Genomic DNA, 21,351 nt, shown 5'->3' on the forward strand with positions numbered 1-21,351 from the left:
GTCCAAACAAGCTTTCTTTCCTCTTAACTAAATTCACGGAATAAACAAGTTACTTTTGCATGTAACAGTCATTATTATTTTTTTACTATTTTTATCTAAAATTATTGATTGTTAATTTATGTTTAAGGTAAAACTTACAAATATAACTAAGGGTATAACAATTTTTTCATAATATTTAAAATATTTTTGTATAATTTTTTTTATGTTAATCCCACTACAACTCTATTTTAAATGAAAAATATAGACATCATGGTTATTTCATTAGAATCTTTTCAATGTCATGCATGATGTAATTTTTCACTTTAATTTTACACACCTAAACTATAAGTCTATTTTAATATGTAGTAAAAAAAAAATTAAATGCATTATATCAGAATGTTTATTATAATATATCCTATGTCTCAATTCAAATAATATATTTTTCTTTTTAATCAGTTCTGAAAAAGAATTGATATTTTTTATTTGGTTAGTATTTTACAACGTTATTAGTATTTTAGTCATGTTGAATTTTATTTATTTGTCAAAAGTCCACAAAGGTATACTCTTCTATTTAGGGTTCATTTATTCGAAAGATAATTTGAAACATTGCGATGTTTTTTCATATATCTTAAATTCAATGTCTAATCAAAATGTTATAAATTGAAATAAAAAGAGACGTAGTTTATAGGAGTATGTGCAAATACTCACATTTGTTTCTAAAAAGATAAAAAAAGTAAAATTAATTTTGATCACACATTTAATTGCATAAAGTAACGATTACGATATTATAGTAAGATAATAAAAAGTACTCATAAACATTGAATAAGTGTTTATCTATCAAACACAATAAGCGATTCCTTCGTAATTCCAAAATTTCATATGATACATATCATTACAAAGATTTGCACTATACATATAACTTATGAAAACATAATTATTTACTAAGCACCTATTCAAATTATTTTAAACAACTTATTTAAAATGTAATATTAACTTTCTCATGTTAAATTGTACAATATATATCATGTTAACTTTTGTTAATTTTTTGATTCTCTTTATTTGAGATATTAAATTTTCCTATTAGGTAGACATATCACTTAAAAAGAAATTTCTTATTTACTATATTAAATTAATCTCCAATTTTTAACGTATATAAGAAAAGACATAAACACAAACCTTTAACATTATGATTCATTAAAACGTTCATCCAGTAGGTCCTTATTTTCGTTTGTTAAATACCCATAAAACAAATTTAAATGTATTTAAAATCAATTTATGTATGAATTAGTATTCCTTTATTGCTTCGTATGATCTATATAAAATGTTAATAAATAGATATTTATAATTTTAATCTATTCTCTTGAATAATTTTTAAATAAAGTAGAAAAAGAAAAACATTACAATTACTTGTTTATTCTCTTATATTTGATCTGGTGTTAAAAATAAGCATTAGAATATATGGTATTTTAATGTTACTAATTATGAAACCTTAAATAAGTTGTAAGCTATTATTTGATTTTATAAAGATAAGAAGTTATATTTTATTATATAGTGTGATCTCTACTTATATTTCTTTTTATATTTGTTCAAAAATATTAATAATTATATTTTTTGAAAAATTAATTAAACAACAATAAATATATTTAAAATTATAATATTGGCCTAAACGGGCGCTTCATTATCTTTAAACATGTTATAAATATATATTTTAGAACAACATGTGCACATTTTGTGTCTACTCATATATTTGTTGAGATAGAACGAAAGCTTAATCGGCAACAAGGCTTGAAGATACTGGAGCAAGGCTTCAATCAGATTGTTCAATTATCTTAGTTGAACAAAAATATGTAATTTTACAAGTTGGTCTGGATGCCAGAATTATTAAAAAAATGTGTAATTTCTCTTCAACTGAATCCCTAGCTACAACACAAAACTTACTACTATTATTTGGAGTGTTATTTTATTTATCTGTTAAAAATCATAATTTTCGTTTTCATAGTTTTAGCCGTGGATTATAATGTTGTATGTATATGATAATGTAGGAGGCATTCGGTAAATCGTCCACCAACACCAGATACACGGGATGATCAAGAAAAGGAGCCTACCCTTAAAGAAATTATCAACATTAAGGTCTATTCTTAGTCCCTTTTAGAACTTTGATTGGTGATGAATCGTGTGATTTATTAATGTTTGGATGAATTGCTTGTTTAGTTGATTGAGAGTGGGGAAAAATAACGGTTAATGGAGCTATTGAGGGAAAGGCTTGTGGAGTCTGGGTGAAGGAATAAGTGAAATCACTTTGTAGGTAACGTTTCTGTCTCTCTCTCTTTGTGACATTGTTTCAAACACTTGGTAGGATGAATAGTTTGTTAGGAACAATGCATAATCTTTCTCCAATATGAGTTAACTACTTCTTCAGAGATGTGTGCTACTATGAAGCCCCAATGGAAAGTCAATCACTTTTCTTGTTTTACTGTTAAGTGAAAATTAAATGCTTATTTGACAATCTCGTTCTGTTTATTCTTCTGGAAAGTGAAATGCGATTGTGTGTTTGCTTTGCATCTATAGGTGCATATGGTACAATTCTCACCAGGACTTCCCATTCCCCTTCCCTCATCCCAGACCTTACCCACCCCTAAAATAAAGGGGAAAAGATCCCAAGTGACGTCTGACAAGTATGGAAGGTAATTCTAGGCGTGCAAACTACTTGTACAATGGAACCACTTACAAGTAGGGTGTTCCAAGTTCCAACTACTGCTTAACTATAATAATTGATTACTTTCCTCCTTTACATGCGGATAATTATTGCCTTTCCCCTCCCATGAAAAACAATAAAATATTATCTCTGTCTTAAACAATCCAACCATCTGCACAAGCTCCTCCTATTTCCCAAACATAATAGAATGAAATAAGAACCTTTATTATTATAGGCGTGGGGTCCAGTCCAGCATGCATGCGTCCACCTCTATGAATTTCACGGGGTACCTTCTACTTATCACCAACACAAGTACCGGATAACTCTGATAACCAAGGCTAGGCAGATGGAAAGAAATCACCTATTGTTCTTTGCTTTGCTGGAAATTGAACATTAGATCTTATGGTCCTCAACCCAGTCCACACCCTTGGGTGCAAAAGAACGTTTTGCTCTACTTTTGACCCTACCTCCACTTAATCATTATCAACACTCCTCCTCAACAACAACAACAACAACAACAACAACAACAACATTCCCAGTATATTCCTATGTATACCCACACAGTGGGATCCGGGGAGGGTAAAGTGTACGTAGTCGATACCACTACCACTCAGATGAAGTAGAGAGACTGTTTCCAATAGACCCCTCCCCAAACAAGTGAAAATGAAATGAAAGGAAGAAACTCTATTATCCTAATTCTAAAGTCCAATTGTCAAAAACTCTCTAATTAGATCGCTGCCCCTGATTATTTTAATGGTGATGAACTTCTGTTTTGTAGTTCCAGGACCCGACTAAAAGAGTCACAAGTTGTTTTTTCCCATCAATATAGAATGCAACTCTCAACTTCAATCAACAACCATCAATCAAAGTTTCAACAACAGCTGATTTCAAATTTCACAAAATTTTAGCACAACTTCAAACAAAAAGAAATCTAACAGCTTGGGTGATTCAAATATCAGGCAGTCAAGCAAAGCTTAATTACTTCTTTAAGTTTCAGATTTTCAAAATTCACTATTGCGGTATAAACTTGAAAGAGAAAGAGAGAAATGGATTGGAGCCTAAAATCAAGATATTAATTAATTGCCTTAAATTTCTGCAAGATGAAAAGTATTATTCCATCAAATTTGCAATTATTTAAAAGTACTTGCTCCCTCTGTCCAAATTTATATGAATCACTTTCCTTTTTAGTCACTCTAAAAAAGAATAACACGTTTCTATATTTAGTAACTATATAACTTTATATTTCCTATTTTACCTTTAATGAAATGATTTATAGCCACACAAACATCCTAAGTTACTTGGATTCCGGTGCGGGTGTCTGATACGGATGCGGATCTAGAGGTCGGATCCTTCACGATCTCAATTTTAAAATTTGAGTATATGGATCCAGGTAAGAAGGTGCCTCTTGAACTTAAAAGGAAGTTCTACAGAGTGATGGCTAGACCAACTATGTCGTATGGGGCGGAGAGTTGGCAGCCAAGTATTCCCATATCCAAAAGATGAAGGTGGAAGAGCTGAAGATATTGCGATGGATGTATGAGTTTACTAGGAGGGATAAGATCAGAAATGAGGTTATCCGAGATAAGGTGGGGGTGGCTTCAATTGAAGACAAGATGCTGGAAGCGAGGTTGAGATGGTTTGGGCATGTGATGAGGAGATGCTCGGATGCCTAGTGTGGAGTTGCGAGAGGTTGGCTATGGATGGATTCAGGTGTGGTAGAGGTAGACCAAAGAAATATTGGAGGAAGGTGATTAAACATAGTAGTTATAACTTACCAAGGACATGACCCTAGATAGGACGATGTGGAGGATGCACATTAAGGTAGATGAGTAGTAGGTAAGAGTGTGTCTCTGCTAGTAGGTAGATGTTTTGTCTTGTTATCTGTGCTACTTGTCGTAGTTGGTTTGCTTGTAGTGTCTTGGTCTTGGAGTTTTGGTGATGTTTGTTGTTTCAGGGAGGTCGAGTGTGGCACTACTTTTTGGTAGACTTATTTTTTTGTTATTATGTATTGTTTATTTCTACCTATTATTTCTTGTTCTTATACGATATCCTCTAAAACTTTTTTGTCTTGAGCCAGGGTTTGGAAACAACCTCTCTACCTCACCTCCGATGTAGTGGTACGGACTGTGCACACTTTACCCTCCCCAGACCCCACTTTGTCGGAATATACTGGGTATGTTGTTGTTGTTGTTGTTGTTGTTATGGATATAGGTATGGATACTTGTACGGGAATACGGCTAGATAATTTAAATATCTAAAAATAGAGTTATAAAACATAAATAGTACTCCATCCGTTTAAAAAAGAGTGACCTACTTTCCATTTTAGTCCGTTTTAAAAAGAATGACCCCTTTTCTTTTTTGGCAATAGTTTAATTTCAACTTTCCACATGGCATGTTTGTGACCACAAGATTAAAGGGCATTTTGATACATTTGACACTACTTTAATTTAAGTCACAAGATTCAAAAGTCTTTTTTATTTTCTTAAACTTTGTGCCAAGTCCAAGTAGGTCATTCTTTTTGAAACGGAGGGAGTCGTAATATAGGAGGCATTCGGTAAATCGGCCACCAACACCTGATACACTGGATGATCAAGAAAAGGAACCTACCCTTAAAGAAAGCATCCACATTAAGGCCTACTTTTAGTCCCTTTTAGAACTTTGATTGATGATGAGTTGTGTGATTTATTAATGTTTGGATGAATTGCTTGTTTAGTTGATTGAGAGTGCGGAAAATAATGGTTAATGGAGCTATTAAGAGAAAGGCTTGTGGAGTCTGGGAGGAAGGAATAAATGAAATCTCTTTGTAGGTAATGTTTCTGTCTCTCTCTCTTTGTGACCTTGTTTCAAACACTTGGTAGGATGACTTGTTGTTAGGAGCAATGCATAATCTTTCTTCAAAATGAGTTAACTACTTCTTCAGAGATGTGTGCTCAATGAAGCCTCAATGGAAAGTCAATCACTTTTCTTGTTTTGCTGTTAAGTGAAAATTAAATGCTTATTTAACAATCTCGTTCTGTTTATTTTTCTGGAAAGTGAAATGCCATTGTGTGTTTGCTTTGCATCTATAGGTGCATATGGTACAATTCTCACCAGGACTTCCCATTCCCCTTCCCTCATCCCAGACCTTACCCACCCCTAAAATAAAGGGGAAAAGATCCCAAGTGACGTCTGACAAGTATGGAAGGTAATTCTAGGCATGCAAACTACTTGTACAATGGAACCCACTTACAAGTAGGGCGTTCCAAGTTCCAACCGCTGCTTAACTCTAATAATTGATTTCTTTCCTTCTTTACACACGCTGATTATTATTTGCTTTTCCTTCCCATGAAACAAACAAAGACATTATCTCTGTCTTAAACGAACCAACCGTCTGCACTGGCTCCTCCTATTTCCTAAACATAAAAAAAGGAAATAAGAACCTTTATTCTTATATACGTGGTGTCCAGTCCATCATGCGTGCACCTCTATGAATTCCACGGGGTACCTGCTTCTTATCACCAACACAAGTACCGGATAACTCTGACAACCATGACAACCAAGGCTAGACAGATGGAAAGAAATCACCTATTGTTCTCGTCTCGGTTGGAAATTGAACATTAGATCTTATGGTCCTCAACCCAGTCCACATCCTTGGGTGCAAAAGAACGTTTTGCTCTACTTTCGACCCTACCTCTACTTAATCATTATCAACACCCCAACAAGTGAAAATGAAAGGAAAGGAAGAAACTCTATTATCCTAATTCTAAAGTCCAATTGTCAAAAACTCTCTAATTAGATCGCTGCCCCTGATTATTTTAATGGTGATGAACTTCTGTTTTGTAGTTCCAGGACCCAACTAAAAGAGTCACCCGACTAAAAGAGTCACAGGTTGTTTTTTCCAATCAATATAGAATGCACCTCTCAACTTCAATCAACAACCATCAACCAAAGTTTCAACAACAGCTGATTTTAAATTTCACAAAATTCTAGCACTACTTAAAACAAAAAGAAATCTAACAGCTTGGGTGATTCAAATATCAGGCAATCAAGCAAAGCTTAATTACTTCTTTCAGTTTCAGATTTTCAAAATTCAATTTCAGTACTATTGTGGTATAACTTGAAAGAGAAAGAGAGAAATGAATTGGGACCTGCAATCAAGATATTCATTAATTGCCTTAAATTTCTACTAGATGAAAAGTATTATTCCATCAAATTAGCAATTATTTAAAAATATTTACTCCCTTTGTCCCAATTTATATTATTTACTTTCGTTTTTAGTCAGTTTTAAAAAGAATGACACATTTCCATATTTAGTAACTGTATAACTTTAAATTTTACCTTTAATGAAATGATTTATAATCACATAAACTTCACAAGTTACTTGGACTCGGGTGCGGGTGTTCGATACGGGTGTGGATCTAGAGGTTGGAGCCTTCACGATCTCAATTTTAAAATTTAGGGGTATGGATCCAGGTAAGAAGGTGCCCCTTAAACGTAAAAGGAAGTTCTACAGAGTGACGGCAGTGGCAGAGCCAGGATTTTCATTGAGGAGGTTCAAAAGTAAACATACAAACTAGTCGAAGGGGGTTCAACATCTACTATATATACATAAAAAATATTTTTAACCATGTAAAAATAGTATAATTTTCCATTGAAGGGGGTTCAGAACCCCCCTGGATGAAAGGTGGCTCCGCCCCTTGAGTGATGGTTAGACCAACTGTCTTGTATGGGGCAGAGTGTTGGCTAGCCAAGAGCTCCCACATCCAAAAGATGAAGGTGCGGAGATGAGGATATTGCAATGGTTGTATAGGTTTACTAGGAGGGAATAAACAATGAAGTTATTTGAGATAAGGTGGGGGATAGATCCAAGTAAGAAGGTGCCTCTTGAACTTAAAGGGGAGTTCTATAGAGTCACAGTTAGACCAACTATGGGTGGAGTGTTGGTCAACCAAGAATTTCCACATTCAAAAGATGAATGCGACGGAGATGAGGATGTTGCGATGGATGTGTGGGTTCACTAGGAAAGGTAGGATCAAACATGAGGTTATTAGAGATAAGGTGGGGTGGCTTTTGTGAAGTCAAGATGCGGGACGCGAGGTTGAGATGGTGTGGGTGTATTGGGAGCATTTTAATATTGTTATTAATATTGATTGCATCATATGAATTGTCAAAAGTTACTAATGACTGTTGCATTTCTACGATGGAGTTTGTGGCCATAATGTGGTGTCATTGCTGCATGTTACTGGTTGTAATAGTCTTTGATTAATTGGATGAAAAATGGTTTCACTTTCCTTAAAATCATTTTAACTACAATGCCTTTATCTACCACATTATGTCTTGTAACTCATGTAACTCATGTAACTCATGTAACCTCTAGACTATTCATCTACCTACTTTACCACCCTATCTTTTTCCATTCATTACAAGGATGAATACCTCACCTATAAATAGAGGTTGGTCTTGCATATTTTTCTAAATAGAAGAAAATCTAGATTGCTTAAAAGGGAATGAGATATTCGAGCCTTATTTTATTTTCTTTATTTTTATTTTCAATTGGTAATTTATTGTAATTGTAGTATATTACACCAACAATTTTAATTGAGGTAGAATAATGAGTGAAATGAATTGTTAGTGGTTATAAGAGTTACATCAAATAAAATACACACTTTTGCTCTTAAAATATTCCACTAACGTGCATATGAGAAGTAGTATGTTGTGAGATGTAATCTGTTCATATTTTGAGTTAATGTAGTGAAAGAGAGAGTTGAGACAAAGAAAATATTAGAAGTTTTCAATTATATTCACTATACAAAAAAGATTTTTAATATTTTGAAGGAAGGTATCCTTACGAAGGAGCATTGGACTCTTCAACTAATCCGGAGTTGCTTGAGTTGTACATTGTTGATGCGCTAATGTATCCTGGAGGAAACAAGTCAAGAGATATACTGCGGGATCAATGTAAATTATACCGCGGTGGCCTTGAATCTCCTTAAAACTGTTGGTGTAATATACCACAATTATAATAAATTATAATTGAAAAATAAAAATAAAGAAAATAAAAGAGAAAATGCACTGTTTCCACCCTAAACTATACACAAAATTGCTGAGACATACCCGAACTTTAGGAGGATCGTATTACCCCTAGACTAATTAAAACTGTATTTTTGGCAACCTTAGTGTCTACGTGTGTCTACGTGGACCTTCAGTGTGTTGATTCACTGATTCGCCATGTAGGCACCAAGGTTCCAAAAAATACGTTTTTAATTAGTCGAGGGGGTAATAGGACCCTCCTAAAGTTCGGGTGTCTCAATAATTTCGTTTATAGTTCAGAGTGGAAACAGAGCATTTTTCCTGTGAGAATTGAAAAATATTATTGAATGATATGTTGACATAATTACATCAAAACCCTATTTATAGACATTATAGTACAATCCTTTTTCAAGTAGGATTTTGTATATACTATTCCTATTTTTACATATATTCTAACACTCCCCTCAAGCTGGTGCATACAAATCATATGTACCGAGCTTGTTACAAATGTAATTAATACGAGGACCGGTGAGGGATTTGGTGAAGATATCTGCAAGTTGATCATTTGACTTAACAAATTTTGAAACAATATCTCCTGAGAGTATCTTTTCTCTGATAAAGTGACAATCAATCTCTAGATGTTTAGTCCTCTCATGAAACACTGGATTTGATGCGATATGAAGGGCTGCCTGATTATCACACACAAGTTCCATCTTATGGGTTTCTCCAAATTTTAATTCTCTCAGCAATTGTTTGATCCAAACTAGCTCACAAGTTGCTACAACCATTGCTCGATATTCTGCTTCTGCACTAGATCGAGCAACCATACTCTGTTTTTTATTCTTCCAATAGACCACATTACCTCCTACTAAAACACAATATCCGGAGGTAGAACATCTATCAGAGGGTGATCCTGCCCAATCAGCATCTGTGTATCCAATGATATGCTCGTGACCTCGATCCTCAAAGAGTAGTCCTTTACCTGGAGCTGACTTTATATATCGCAGAATACGAACAACTGCATCCCAATGACTATCACAGGGGAAAGTCATAAACTGACTTACAACACTCACAGGAAAGGATATGTCAGGTCTAGTCATGGTGAGATAATTCAACTTTCCAACCAACTGCCTATACTTTTCAGGATCACTGAGTGGCTCCCCCTGTCCTGGTAGAAGTTTGGCATTTGAATCCATAGGAGTGTCAATGGGTCTACATCCTATCATTCCCGTCTCATCAAGAATGTCTAAGGCATACTTGTGTTGAGAAATACCAATACCTGATCTGGATTGAGCAACCTCAATACCAAGAAAATATTTCAGTCGGCCGAGGTCTTTGGTCTGAAAATGCTGAAAGAGATGTTGCTTCAATTTAGAGATACTATCTTCATCATTGCCGGTGATAACAATATCATCAACATAAACCACCCGATAAATACACAAATTTGGTTGAGAATGTCGATAAAACATTGAGTGATCAACTCCACTATGAATCATGCCAAATAGCTGAATTACTGTGCTGAATTTTCCAAACCAAGCTCGAGGAGACTGTTTCAGACCATAGAGTGACTTGCGCAATCGACATACAAGGTTACTAGACTCCCCCTGCGCAACAAAACCAGGTGGTTGCTCCATATAGACTTCTTCCTCAAGATTACCAAGCAGAAAAGCATTCTTAATATCCAACTGATAAAGAGGCTAATGACGAACGACAACAATGGATAGGAAAAGACGGACATATGCTATTTTAGCCACTGGAGAAAAAGTGTCACTATAATCAAGCCAAAATATTTGCGTGTATCCTTTGGCAACAAGACGAGCCTTAAGCCTATCAACCTGACCATCTGGACCAACTTTGACTGCATAAACCCAACGGCAACAACAGTAGATCTGGACCATCTTTAGTATTTTTGAGTCTACTTGGATAATTCTAGTTTTATTTCACTTAAATCTTTGTTTTAAGGATGTTTTAGAAATGTATGGATAAGATTCGCGTTTGGTTCAATTTGCTCAATTATTTATTTACTTATTTATTTTTGAAAATAAAAATAAAAACAAATCACTAGCATTTATTATATTTATGAACTACGTGATGATCTGATTCATGTTAAACATGATACGTAGGCAACCCTCGACAGGTTCGATCAAATGCTTTCAATGTTTTAAGTAATAATTGAAAATGTTGTCGTTTAAATTAATTCACCAAAAGCCGGGATGAAACAAGAGTGCTTTCCTAAGTTCATTTAGAAATGAAAATTACTTAGGTGCATAGCATGTAAGCTGTTATCAATATATCAATATCTGTAAGACTCTAAATCCTAACACGTTTGTTTTTGTTTCATAAATAAGTAGTAAGGTGGTTGGTTTGTGGTTTTTGAGCTGACATCCCATCTGTACAACACAAGGTACAAAGGAAAAAAGAAAGATGACTCAAAAAGATGGTACAAAGTCTGACAACGAAGAAAACCGAGATCAGTTAATTGCACAAGAGTTCGCATCTTTGGAGGAGAATAGGTTATTGAAGCAACAAATAACGGAAATGTATCAAGCTTGGATGAATGGGCAAGCCCCTCCTTCCTTCATTCCTGGACTTTTGAATTATCTAAGTTCCACTCAAGCCCAAACTGGCGATCCACTTTACCCACCTGGATTTGGTCCATATATTAATGTGTCTAGTGCTGCTGGCACCTTTACCATACGTCCTCCAAATCCAACTTTCACAAATAACCTACTTTTCATTCCTATAGTGTCAACTAATGCAGATCCTCAATCGACGATACCGAAGCCTACTAGGGAATCAAATCATGATCAATCCTACCCTCCCGAATTAACATTCAAACACCTAAATCCATATTATCCCACTCATCAGCACGATTCCCCTATCGTGATTGAGCGAACTATTAAAAATGAGGGACAAGAAGAGATGGCTAGAAAGGTGAGGAGTCTGGAGCAAAATCTGAGAAACATGCAAGGATTAGGAGGACACAAAAGTTTCTCTTTTAAGGATTTGTGCATTTTCCCTAATGTCCATTTGCCGATAGGGTTCAAGACCCCAAAATTTGACAAATATAGTGGTCACGGTGACCTTGTGGCTCACTTGAAAAAATATTGTAACCAACTCAGAGGAGCAGAAGGGAAAGTGGAACTGCTTATGGCTTATTTTGGAGAAAGTCTGACAGGAATAGCATCAGAATGGTTCATCGATCAAGACATCTCCAATTGGCATGTTTGGGATGATATGGATCAAGACTTTGTCCAACAATTTCAATACAATCTGGACATTGTCCGTGACCGTACTTCTCTCCCTAATATAAAGAGAAAACCAATTGAAAGTTTCAGAGAGTATGCCGTAAAATGAAGAGAGCAGACAACTAGAGTCAAACCACCAATGAAAGACCATGAATTGATTGATGTTTTTCTCCAAGCTCAAGAGCCTGATTATTTTCATCACCTGCTTGCCGTTGTGGGTAAGCCTTTTGCTGAAGCGATAAAAATTGGAGAGATGGTAGAGAATGGCATTAAGTCAGGAAAAATTATGAGTCAAGCAGCCCTCAAGGTCACTACACAAGCAACTCAGAGTGGATTGGGTGGTTTTGGAAATCAAAAAAAGAAGGAAGAAGGATCTATGATGGCATCAGGACCTAGCAATGTCCAAAGAGGACTGAACTACCCTTATGTTCAGGTCCAACAGGGACAACCTATCCTTCCTCAACAATATTATCCATCTCAAGCTTCCCACTTCTCTATTGTTCCGCCCCAATATGCTATTTTTAATACTCAAGCATATGCTTGGCCTCCTCAGCGCCTACAATGGCGGGCACCCGCTCAACAAGGTTTTCATTTGCAACAACAAAATTTTCAAGCCCCACGTAATCCGCATATCAGGGCAGATTATACAAGAGAACATGGGCAAAGGGAAAATTTCACCCCAATTGGAGAATCGTACACGAGCTTGTTGCGAAGATTGATAAAATTGAGAGTGGTTGAACCTATTATGCCATTCAAAGTGAATCCGAATGCCAAACGTTTTGTTGTTGTGAATTATTTTTACAAGAGGTAACCCTTGATCTTTCTATTTTATATAATTTAGTGTCTTGAACGTATGAGATTTGATTTTATTGTGGGATTTAACTTCTTATTATTTGTTGTCTAGATTTTGGTAGCATTTAAAAAAAAAATCAATTGGTGTTATGTATGATATATTATTTCTCACATGTTTGCATGCAGTTTTTTTTTTGCTCTAACGGTTTGTTTCTTTTCCATTAGTTGAAATTTTGCTTAAAATAATACGTAATAATGACCATAATAATAGTAAGAAAACCCATTTGGCAATCCATAAATGCAAAGTCACATTTAGTTCATAACTGAAACTTTAGTTTTGTTTAGAGTAAATACATAATTACCCCCTGATCTTGTCCGGAATTTGCAAAAAGACACCTAAACTTTAACTTCGACCTATTACCCCACGATTCTTCTTTATTTCGTTGCAAACACACCATTTTGACCCTCTGCGTGTATACTCGCGCCACAGGCGCGTGAAAGGGCTTGAATTTGACTTTTTTGACCAATTAAAAGCTGTCATGTGTAAAATAATTTAATATATAATTTATATTCTTTTTCTTTTTAAAAAATAGTATTTATTTATTTTTAAAAATTATCCCTACCACCTCTCCGCCTCCCCCCCCCCCCCCCCAACTCACCTTTTCTTCTTCAACTCAATTCACCATTAAAGCTTCCTTTGAAGTTTTTTTTTTTAATCATTTCATTAAAGCTTCATTTTACAACTAAATCATATCATTTAACTACCCACCATTTCTTCTTCAACACAATATCTTCTTCAACACTATTAAAGCTCTTCAACACAATGTCACCATTAAAGCTCCTTCATTGAAGTTTTTTTTTTTTTTTTTTAAAATTATATCATTAAAGCTCAATTTTTCAGTTAAATCATATCATTTAACTATCTTTAAAACTCAATATAATCATAAAACTCTCAATTCAATCATAAAATTATTTTTTGAATTGATTTTAAAAAAAAATGGACGGGGAGAGCGAATGGTGACAGAAGAGGGGTTGGGGTGTTTGGGGGAGATGCTGATGGGGTGGGGGTGCTGAATGGGGGTGGGGAGTAGAGGAGAGCTGCTGGGGGGAGTTGTTGGATGGGGTGGGGTGGGGGAAGAGGGGGTGGGGTGGGGTGTTAAATTAAATAAGAAGTAAAATTTTATTAAAAAAATAAAAAAAATATAAATTAAACGTATTTGACACGTGGCAGCACCTGATTGGCGTGTGTATTTCACTCTCCTTGTTGTGACTGAGATTCAGCGAAAAATGGGGTGTTTGCAACGGACTAAGTAAGAATCGTGGGGTAATGGGTTGAATTCAAAGTTTAGGTGTCTTTTTGTAAATCTCGGCCAACATCAGTGGGGTAATTATGTATTTACTCTTTTGTTTATTGGATCTTCATGACTATATAATCATATTTATTATTAGTTAATATTAGTTGATCATATATGCTGGAAAAGTTGAATTTGTCTAAAGGTGATAAAACCTTCTTTGTTATTTTAATGAAAGTAAAAGAAAATGGATTCCAAATATTCAGTATTTTACAACTATTTGTTTAAGCTGCAATGAATTGACTTTTCTATTGGGTGTTTAGGACGTGTTTATTGATGAATGATTACTAAAATAAATATTCTTCTTTAAAATTAAAAAAGAGTCAAAAGTTTAAATATTTTCTCGGACTAATAATAAGTTTAAAAAAAAAGGGCAGCCCGGTGCACTAAAGCTACCGCTATGCGCGGTGTCCGAGGAAGGGCCCCACCACAAGGGTGTACCGTATGCAGCCTTACCTTGCATTTCTGCCAGAGGCTGTTTTCAAGGAGGTCAAAAGTTGTAGTTTGTAAAATAAGGAACAAAATGTTATTTTTATTTTTTATAAAACGTGTGTTTGTGAGTTATGAAAATATCAACATCTCCAATTCTTATACTTACAATTCCTATCATAACCATGAGTTTACTATACATACTGTTTTCCCTAAATGGGTTTTCATTTTTTATTTCAATAAGCTAAAAAAAAAACTCAAGAATCATAGACAACATAATAGGTCACGATTTTACATTCTAATTCAAGACCTATCCAAAAAAAAGGTTAGAAAAGAGAGGAAAAACCTATTTTTGTAAGGAAGCAAACTTGTAAGAGAATGAGTTAGGTTCTTAATGTCAAGAAAATTAAGATTTAACATACAAGAAAAAATTAACGATGAAGTTGGAAAGCCTTGCTACTGGCCATTCGTTATAATAAAATTTATCATACCAATTTAAGCCGATTCTAAGAGGGATAGATTCTAAACATGTCAGGTGCTTATCTAGATTGGGAAAAGTGGGAACGATCCATAAATGACTCAAAGGCGCGAGAAATATATTAAAACTTGTGGTATGACCAGAAAATACTGCTACCGTCAAGTCACGCATTAATATAATAAAACAGTTCTAAAGAAATTCAAAAATAATAGTGAGATAGAAGTTACTTTTAGGCTAATAAATATCATATATTCAAGAGATTAATTTAAGCCAGACGTAAGTCATCAAAACGACAGTGCTAGAATCACAGATTTCGAGGGGTGCCTCACACCTTCCTCTCAATCAACAGAATTGCTTATCCGGATTCCTAATTCGCAGACCAAAAAGGAAGAGTCATTTCCTTTTGATTGGGGATTCAATAAGGTGATTTGGAACACCCAAACTCAATTTCAAGTGGCGACGCTGTAAAATAAATAATCCCTTTTCAAAACCTCACTTTAACTGGAAAAATCCATTTTCTCTAAAACCAACTCCCTAGCGGGGTGGGGCGGTAAAAATAAGGGTGTGACACATATAAATCGGGGAAGAAGAAGTATAAAAATATTAATAGTGCTCCTAAATGATCAAGCTAACAACACAATTTACTTTTTCTGTGGGTGAAAAGTGTTTGAAGTGAGAACATAATGGGTTAGATTTCAAATTCACTAGCCCAAATTGCGAAGCCCAAACAACATTTGGATTTTAATTTCTAACAAAAATCGGATGATCTTGGCCCGTCAATCGCCTTGGGTAGGTCTATTTACTTTTTTCCTGAGAAAGACGATCGAGCTTGGCTCTATTATGTAAATTGGACGATAATCGAATTACGAACAAAAATGGGGTTTCTATTTTATTTATTTATTTAATTTATTGATAACCGTGTGTCCGTGCCAGCTTTAGCGCACCCTAACAAAAATGAGGATTTTATTGATATATCAAATTACAATTCCCCTAGCTATTACACCAAATTTCACTACTAAATTGGAGACTACAACTGAATTTGAAACTACTAAGAATATCCCAACGCCGAACTCCAATTTTCACTAGAGTAATCATAATCCTAAACTGGCTTGTAATGGCCATTTTAATGTATTTTCTTATTTAATTTTTGCCTTTAGATCTCCTAATAAATGAATTGATCTGGTCCGCTCATGCTTTGTGTCGGCTATAGTCTTCAATTGATCTCCACGATTCTTTCATTTCGTCTGATTAGATGTGAAGCCTCCTCGTGTCCTTCTACATCCCCAATTATACAAAAGCTCACAGAAACCCTAATTGCAACTAGACCGCTTAGGATCCTTACAGCCACCACTTTCCAGCAATTACAAAAGCTTTTCTGCTCCGTTCTTCGGCCGCAAAATCAAGCTGTAAGTTTCTACATTTGCTTCTCTTGCTCCTTCCTTTTCTCGATTTTGCGTGAAGGTAAAAGTTCTAATTTTTTGTCACTGTTTTTGAGTGAATTGATAACAAAATCTTATCCGAGAATTTTTTGTTAGTGTTAGATCTAGTAGTTAGCTATGTTTGTTAACAACAAGAATAACTCTACCAAGAACATCGGAGGACCATCCTCCTTTGGCAATTTGTTGCCGGCAATTCCAACTGCACATGTCCAGTCACAATCACAAGGCCTCCAACAGATGTACACTGAATTTCCTAGGTCATTTCGGTTATCACAGCTATCTGCAACAAATGGCCAAGGAATCAATTCTCCGTCTACAATTCCAATTGCATATCTCCAATCACAATCACAAGGCCAACAGATGCTCGCTGGATTTCCTGGGTCATTTCAGTTGTCTCAGCTATCTGCTACACATGCCCAAGGAATCAATTTACCGCAGGCAAATCTAATTGCATATCTCCAGTCACAATCACAAGGCCAACAACAGATGCCCCCTGGATTTCCTGGGTCATTGCAGTTATTTCAGCTATCTGCAGCACATGCCCAAGCAATCAATTTGCCGCGGACAAATCCAATTGCACATATCCAGCCACAATCACAAGACCAACAACAGATGCCCCCTGGATTTCCTGGGTCATTTCAGCTATCTGCAGCACATGCTCAAGCAATTGCCCAAGCTCAGTTGAAAGATCCGGCTCAAGCACAAGCTGAACATGCGCGATTTCAAGCCCAGTTACAAGCTCAGCATTTGTCTCTTAGCCAGGCTCATGGTCTTGGAAATGTCGGTTCTTCTTCACCTTCGATGCCTGGAAGTAGTTCGGCAAAACGGTTGCCTCAAAAACCTCTGGTGCGTCCACCTGCATTTACGACTACTAATATGATTTCTCCGATGAGAACAAAGCAGCTTTCAGCTGCTTCTCGGAAGAAAAAACAGAAGCTTCCTGAGAAGCACTTGCACGAGAAGGTGGCGGCTATTTTACCTGAATCTGCACTTTATACTCAGCTTCTTGAGTTTGAATCTCGGGTTGATTCTGCTTTAGCTAGAAAGAAAGTTGACATCCAGGAGTCCTTGAAGAATCCACCTACTACTCAGAAAACGCTTCGAATTTATGTCTTCAATACTTTTGCTAATCAGGTTATGACTATTCCTAAGAAGCCAAAGGATGAACCTCCTTTGTGGACCCTTAAGATTGTAGGAAGGATTTTGGAGGAGGGAATGGATGCTGAACAAGCTGCCATGTTTCAGAAGTCTAGCCCCATGTACCCAAAGTTTTCGACTTTCTTCAAAAGAGTCACCATTTCGTTGGACCATAAACTGTATCCTGATAACCATCTTATAATATGGGACTCTGCGCGATCTCCTGCACCTCAGGATGGTTTCGAGGTCAAAAGAAAGGGAGAGGAAGAGTTCACTGTTAATTTAGGACTAGAGTTGAATTACATGCCTGAGAAATACAAACTTTCACCAGCTTTAACTGAAGTTCTTGGTATTGATGTTGAGACTCGTGTGAGAATTATATCTTCTCTCTGGCATTATGTCAAGGTTCAAAAGTTGCAGAACCCTGATGATCCTTCTTACTTCAACTGTGATTCTCCACTTCAGAAAGTTTTCGGGGAAGGAAAGGTTAAGTTCGATACAGTTGCACAAAAGATCACACCTCATTTGTCTCCTCCACAACCCATACATTTGGAACACAGGATTAAACTTTCTGGTAATAACCCTGCTGGAATTGATGCTTGTTATGATGTAATGGTTGATGTGCCATTCCCTATCCAGAGGGAACTGAATGCTCTACTGGCGAACACAGAAGAGACCAAAGAGATTCAAGCTTGTGAAGAAGCAATTGTTTCTGACATAAGGAAGATCCATGAGCATAGAAGGAGAAGGGCTCATTTTCTCGGTTTTAGTCAATCGCCTGTTGAGTTTATTGATGCAGTTCTAGAATCCCAGAGCAAGGATCTGAAAGTTGGTGCGGAGGAAAGTCGCAGTGCTGAGAAAGAGAGTCGGTCTCCATTTTATAGCCAACCATGGTATTTACTAATTCTTTGCCTGCTGCTACTAAATTTTACTTGTCCTTTCTTTATATTAAATTGTGTTCTTGGAAGTTAAATTGCTTATTACCACACGGAGTAGCTTAATATTTGAAGTTTCAGAAATTTGGTATGGAATACAGCAATTGTCATCACGGACAAAAGTTATACAATATAAATTAAACCCCACAAATACTTATCTCCTTAGCTGGCTTATATTGAGAACTGGTGTAGTTCAGTTGCAATTACTTTGCTTATTGTTTTATGTGATTTTGTGACCGATCATGTTATCTGTGTTTTATTTCATTGCACTACTTTTCTAGTTACCTCCCTTTAATTTTAAAATAGTTTTTTTAACTAAAGCTGTTCAAGAAAATTTTCTAGTGCTAACCGCCCTTTAAGATACTCGTAGGAGAATGTGTTACTTTTTGATGCATAAGCTTTCTCCAAATGAATTGGCTACTTCTTCATAGATGTGTTTTGATATGTTTCTCAGCAGCTACTCCCCATTTGAATTTGTCTGTGTGATTTTGACTTGGCACGGAGTTTTGTAAAATGAAGACTTTTGAATCTAGTGGTCATAAACTAAAGAAATGGACAATGTTCCAAAATGTCCTTTAATGTTGTGGTCTTAAACATGTTGTGGAAAGTTGAAATTAAAGGGTTGTCAGAAAAAAGGGAAGATACATTCTTTTTGAAACGGTCAAAAAGGAAAGTACAACTAGCAAATTGTAAGGGAGGGAGTACTGTCTTGCCCTTTTGCTACAATGAAGCCCCAATGGCATGTCAATAACATTTCCTGTTTTGCTGTCAAGTGGATTAAATGCTTATTTGACAATCTCGTTCTGTTTATTTTTCTGGAAAGTGCAATGCTATTGTTTGTACATCCCTGCTTTGCATTCAAGAGGTGCATGTGGTTCAATTCTCACCATGGTTGAGTTTATTAATGCGCTTCTAGAATTAGTAAATACCATGGTTGAGTTTATTAATGCACTTCTAGAACGCCATAGCATGGTTCTGAAAGTTGTTGGTGGGGAGGCAAGTCGCAATGATGAGAGAGCGTCGATCTCAGTTTTATAGCCAACCATGATATTTACTAATTCTTTGCCTGCTGCTACTAAATTTTACTTGCCCTTTATAGTAAATTATGTTCTTGAAAGTTAAATTGCTTATTACTGTACGAGCAGCTTAATATTTGAAGTTTCGGAAATTTGGTAAAAAATACAACAATTCTCACCAAGGACAAAAGTTATACAACATAAATTAATCCCCACAAATATTTATCTCCTTAGCTGACTTATAATCAGAACTGGTGGAGATTAGTTGCAATTGGTTTGCTTATTGTTTCATGTGATTTTGTGACTGGTCATGTCATTTTTGTTTTATTTCATCGCATTGCCTTTCTAGTTACCTCCTTTTAATTTTAAGATAATTTAGTAACTAAAGGTGTTAAAGAAAATTTTCTAGTACTTACTGCCCTCTTAAGATATCGGCTCAAATGACACATGGAAGGATCCTCATTTATCGAAGAAGTAAAAGATATATTAGAAGGTTCCTGAAGGGCAGTAAGTACTGGAGAGGTTGTTGGCGTAATGAACCTTTTTAATCGAAAAAGTTTGGACCTGTTTGTCGAAGGGTGATAGCTTTCCGTTGTTGATGGTGCACGATTTATGCTCTGTTGAAGTGATGTTTGGAGACACTAATGGACATTACTTTTCATTGCCAGGGTTGAGGATGCTGTTATCCGCTACCTGAATCGCAAGCCAACTTCTAATGCCCCTGGAAGTGGATGAACTGAACTGGATTCTTGCCTGCTTCTAGGATGTTTATGTAGAGTGTTGTCTGACATCTTGTGAAATAGCAGTTTCAATATGCTTGGCCGTTGAAGCATCTCTACGCTTTATGAATAGAAGTTCAGTGTTTCAATTTTCATAATTGAAGAAAAAAACTATGTTGCTAAGTGGCAAAACATGTAAAAGAGTAGGATATCTGGATGGTTTAACGTCTGATGATAAGACTTAGATTATGGATCTTCTTTAGTATTCCTGCTTCTGTTTGTTATTCCATCTTTCTCTTGTCCAGCCCCAGCTTCTTTTTTCACCCATGTCCGGTACCCATTTCATGTGGGGGTGGGGGTGGGGGGTGTTAAAGCTCTCGCTATCAAATTTCATTGGGGTTTTGTTTTGAAACTGTCTTGATACGCTTCTGGTAAAACTACTTTTCACTAATGATTGTTAAGAATTTTTTGCTACATTGGAAATTCTTCCATAAAGTTGCTCTAAAATGGACTACAGTTTGGCAAGCCATGGTGTAGGATTAACGAAAAAGCATCATTACCTCATTCACCTCTTTTCTTTTTGCTGTTTTTTTTTTTGTTTTTCACCTGGTGTTCGATACTTACATTGGAATCTGATTAAATTCATATTCATATTGAATAGTCCCACATAGGAGGGTAAAATGCTCTCTAACAAAGACGTCTCCGTATCCAGAGGGGCTCGAAGCTGAGATGCTTCTCCTTCACTTAAAGCTTAAAGCTTTGATAAGACACCTTGATTGGGTGGTTTGCCAATTAAATATCTCAAATTTTAATTTTGAGACTAATTATTTCATTTGAGAGGTAGGATAAAATAAAATCAAGTTAGATGAGATAAGATGGATATTCAAAATTTTGTTTGAGATTAGACTTTTACTTTGTTTGACTATAAATATAAATTTATCATACTTATATCTTGAAATATTCACCTTATTCCATGAACAAAACCATCCCAGAGTTTGCATCTACTGGCATAATCACCTCACCTATATTTCTTGTAGCCCGTTTATAATGTTAGACAACTTTTCATTTTGTATTTTCCCAGCAGCCCGTTTATAATGTTAGATAACTTTTCATTTTGTATTTT

At 35.7% G+C, this 21,351-nt stretch overlaps 1 protein-coding gene across 11 annotated transcripts; it reads left to right on the forward strand.

Moving 5' to 3' along the window:
* The first annotated feature begins 1,695 nt into the window (after positions 1-1,695).
* Positions 1,696-20,515, forward strand: LOC107858837 (SWI/SNF complex component SNF12 homolog). Of its 11 annotated transcripts, none has more exons than XM_047406567.1 (8): positions 1,696-1,872; positions 2,022-2,109; positions 2,191-2,284; positions 4,752-4,791; positions 5,388-5,481; positions 16,235-16,388; positions 16,698-18,451; positions 20,178-20,515. In XM_047406567.1, exons 5-8 carry the CDS (start codon positions 5,465-5,467, stop codon positions 20,242-20,244), a joined length of 1,992 nt encoding a protein of 663 aa, XP_047262523.1. In that variant the 5' UTR covers positions 1,696-1,872; positions 2,022-2,109; positions 2,191-2,284; positions 4,752-4,791; positions 5,388-5,464; the 3' UTR covers positions 20,245-20,515. The 11 variants fall into 11 exon arrangements, with proteins under 11 accessions (XP_047262523.1, XP_047262524.1, XP_047262526.1 ...); XM_047406568.1 differs by having other exon boundaries at positions 1,696-1,870; positions 4,752-4,847; XM_047406570.1 differs by lacking the exon at positions 16,235-16,388 and having other exon boundaries at positions 4,752-4,847; positions 16,679-18,451.
* Positions 20,516-21,351: the final 836 nt, after the last annotated feature.

Source organism: Capsicum annuum, chromosome 2 (assembly GCF_002878395.1).
Source record: "Capsicum annuum cultivar UCD-10X-F1 chromosome 2, UCD10Xv1.1, whole genome shotgun sequence".
Lineage (NCBI taxonomy): Eukaryota > Viridiplantae > Streptophyta > Magnoliopsida > Solanales > Solanaceae > Capsicum > Capsicum annuum.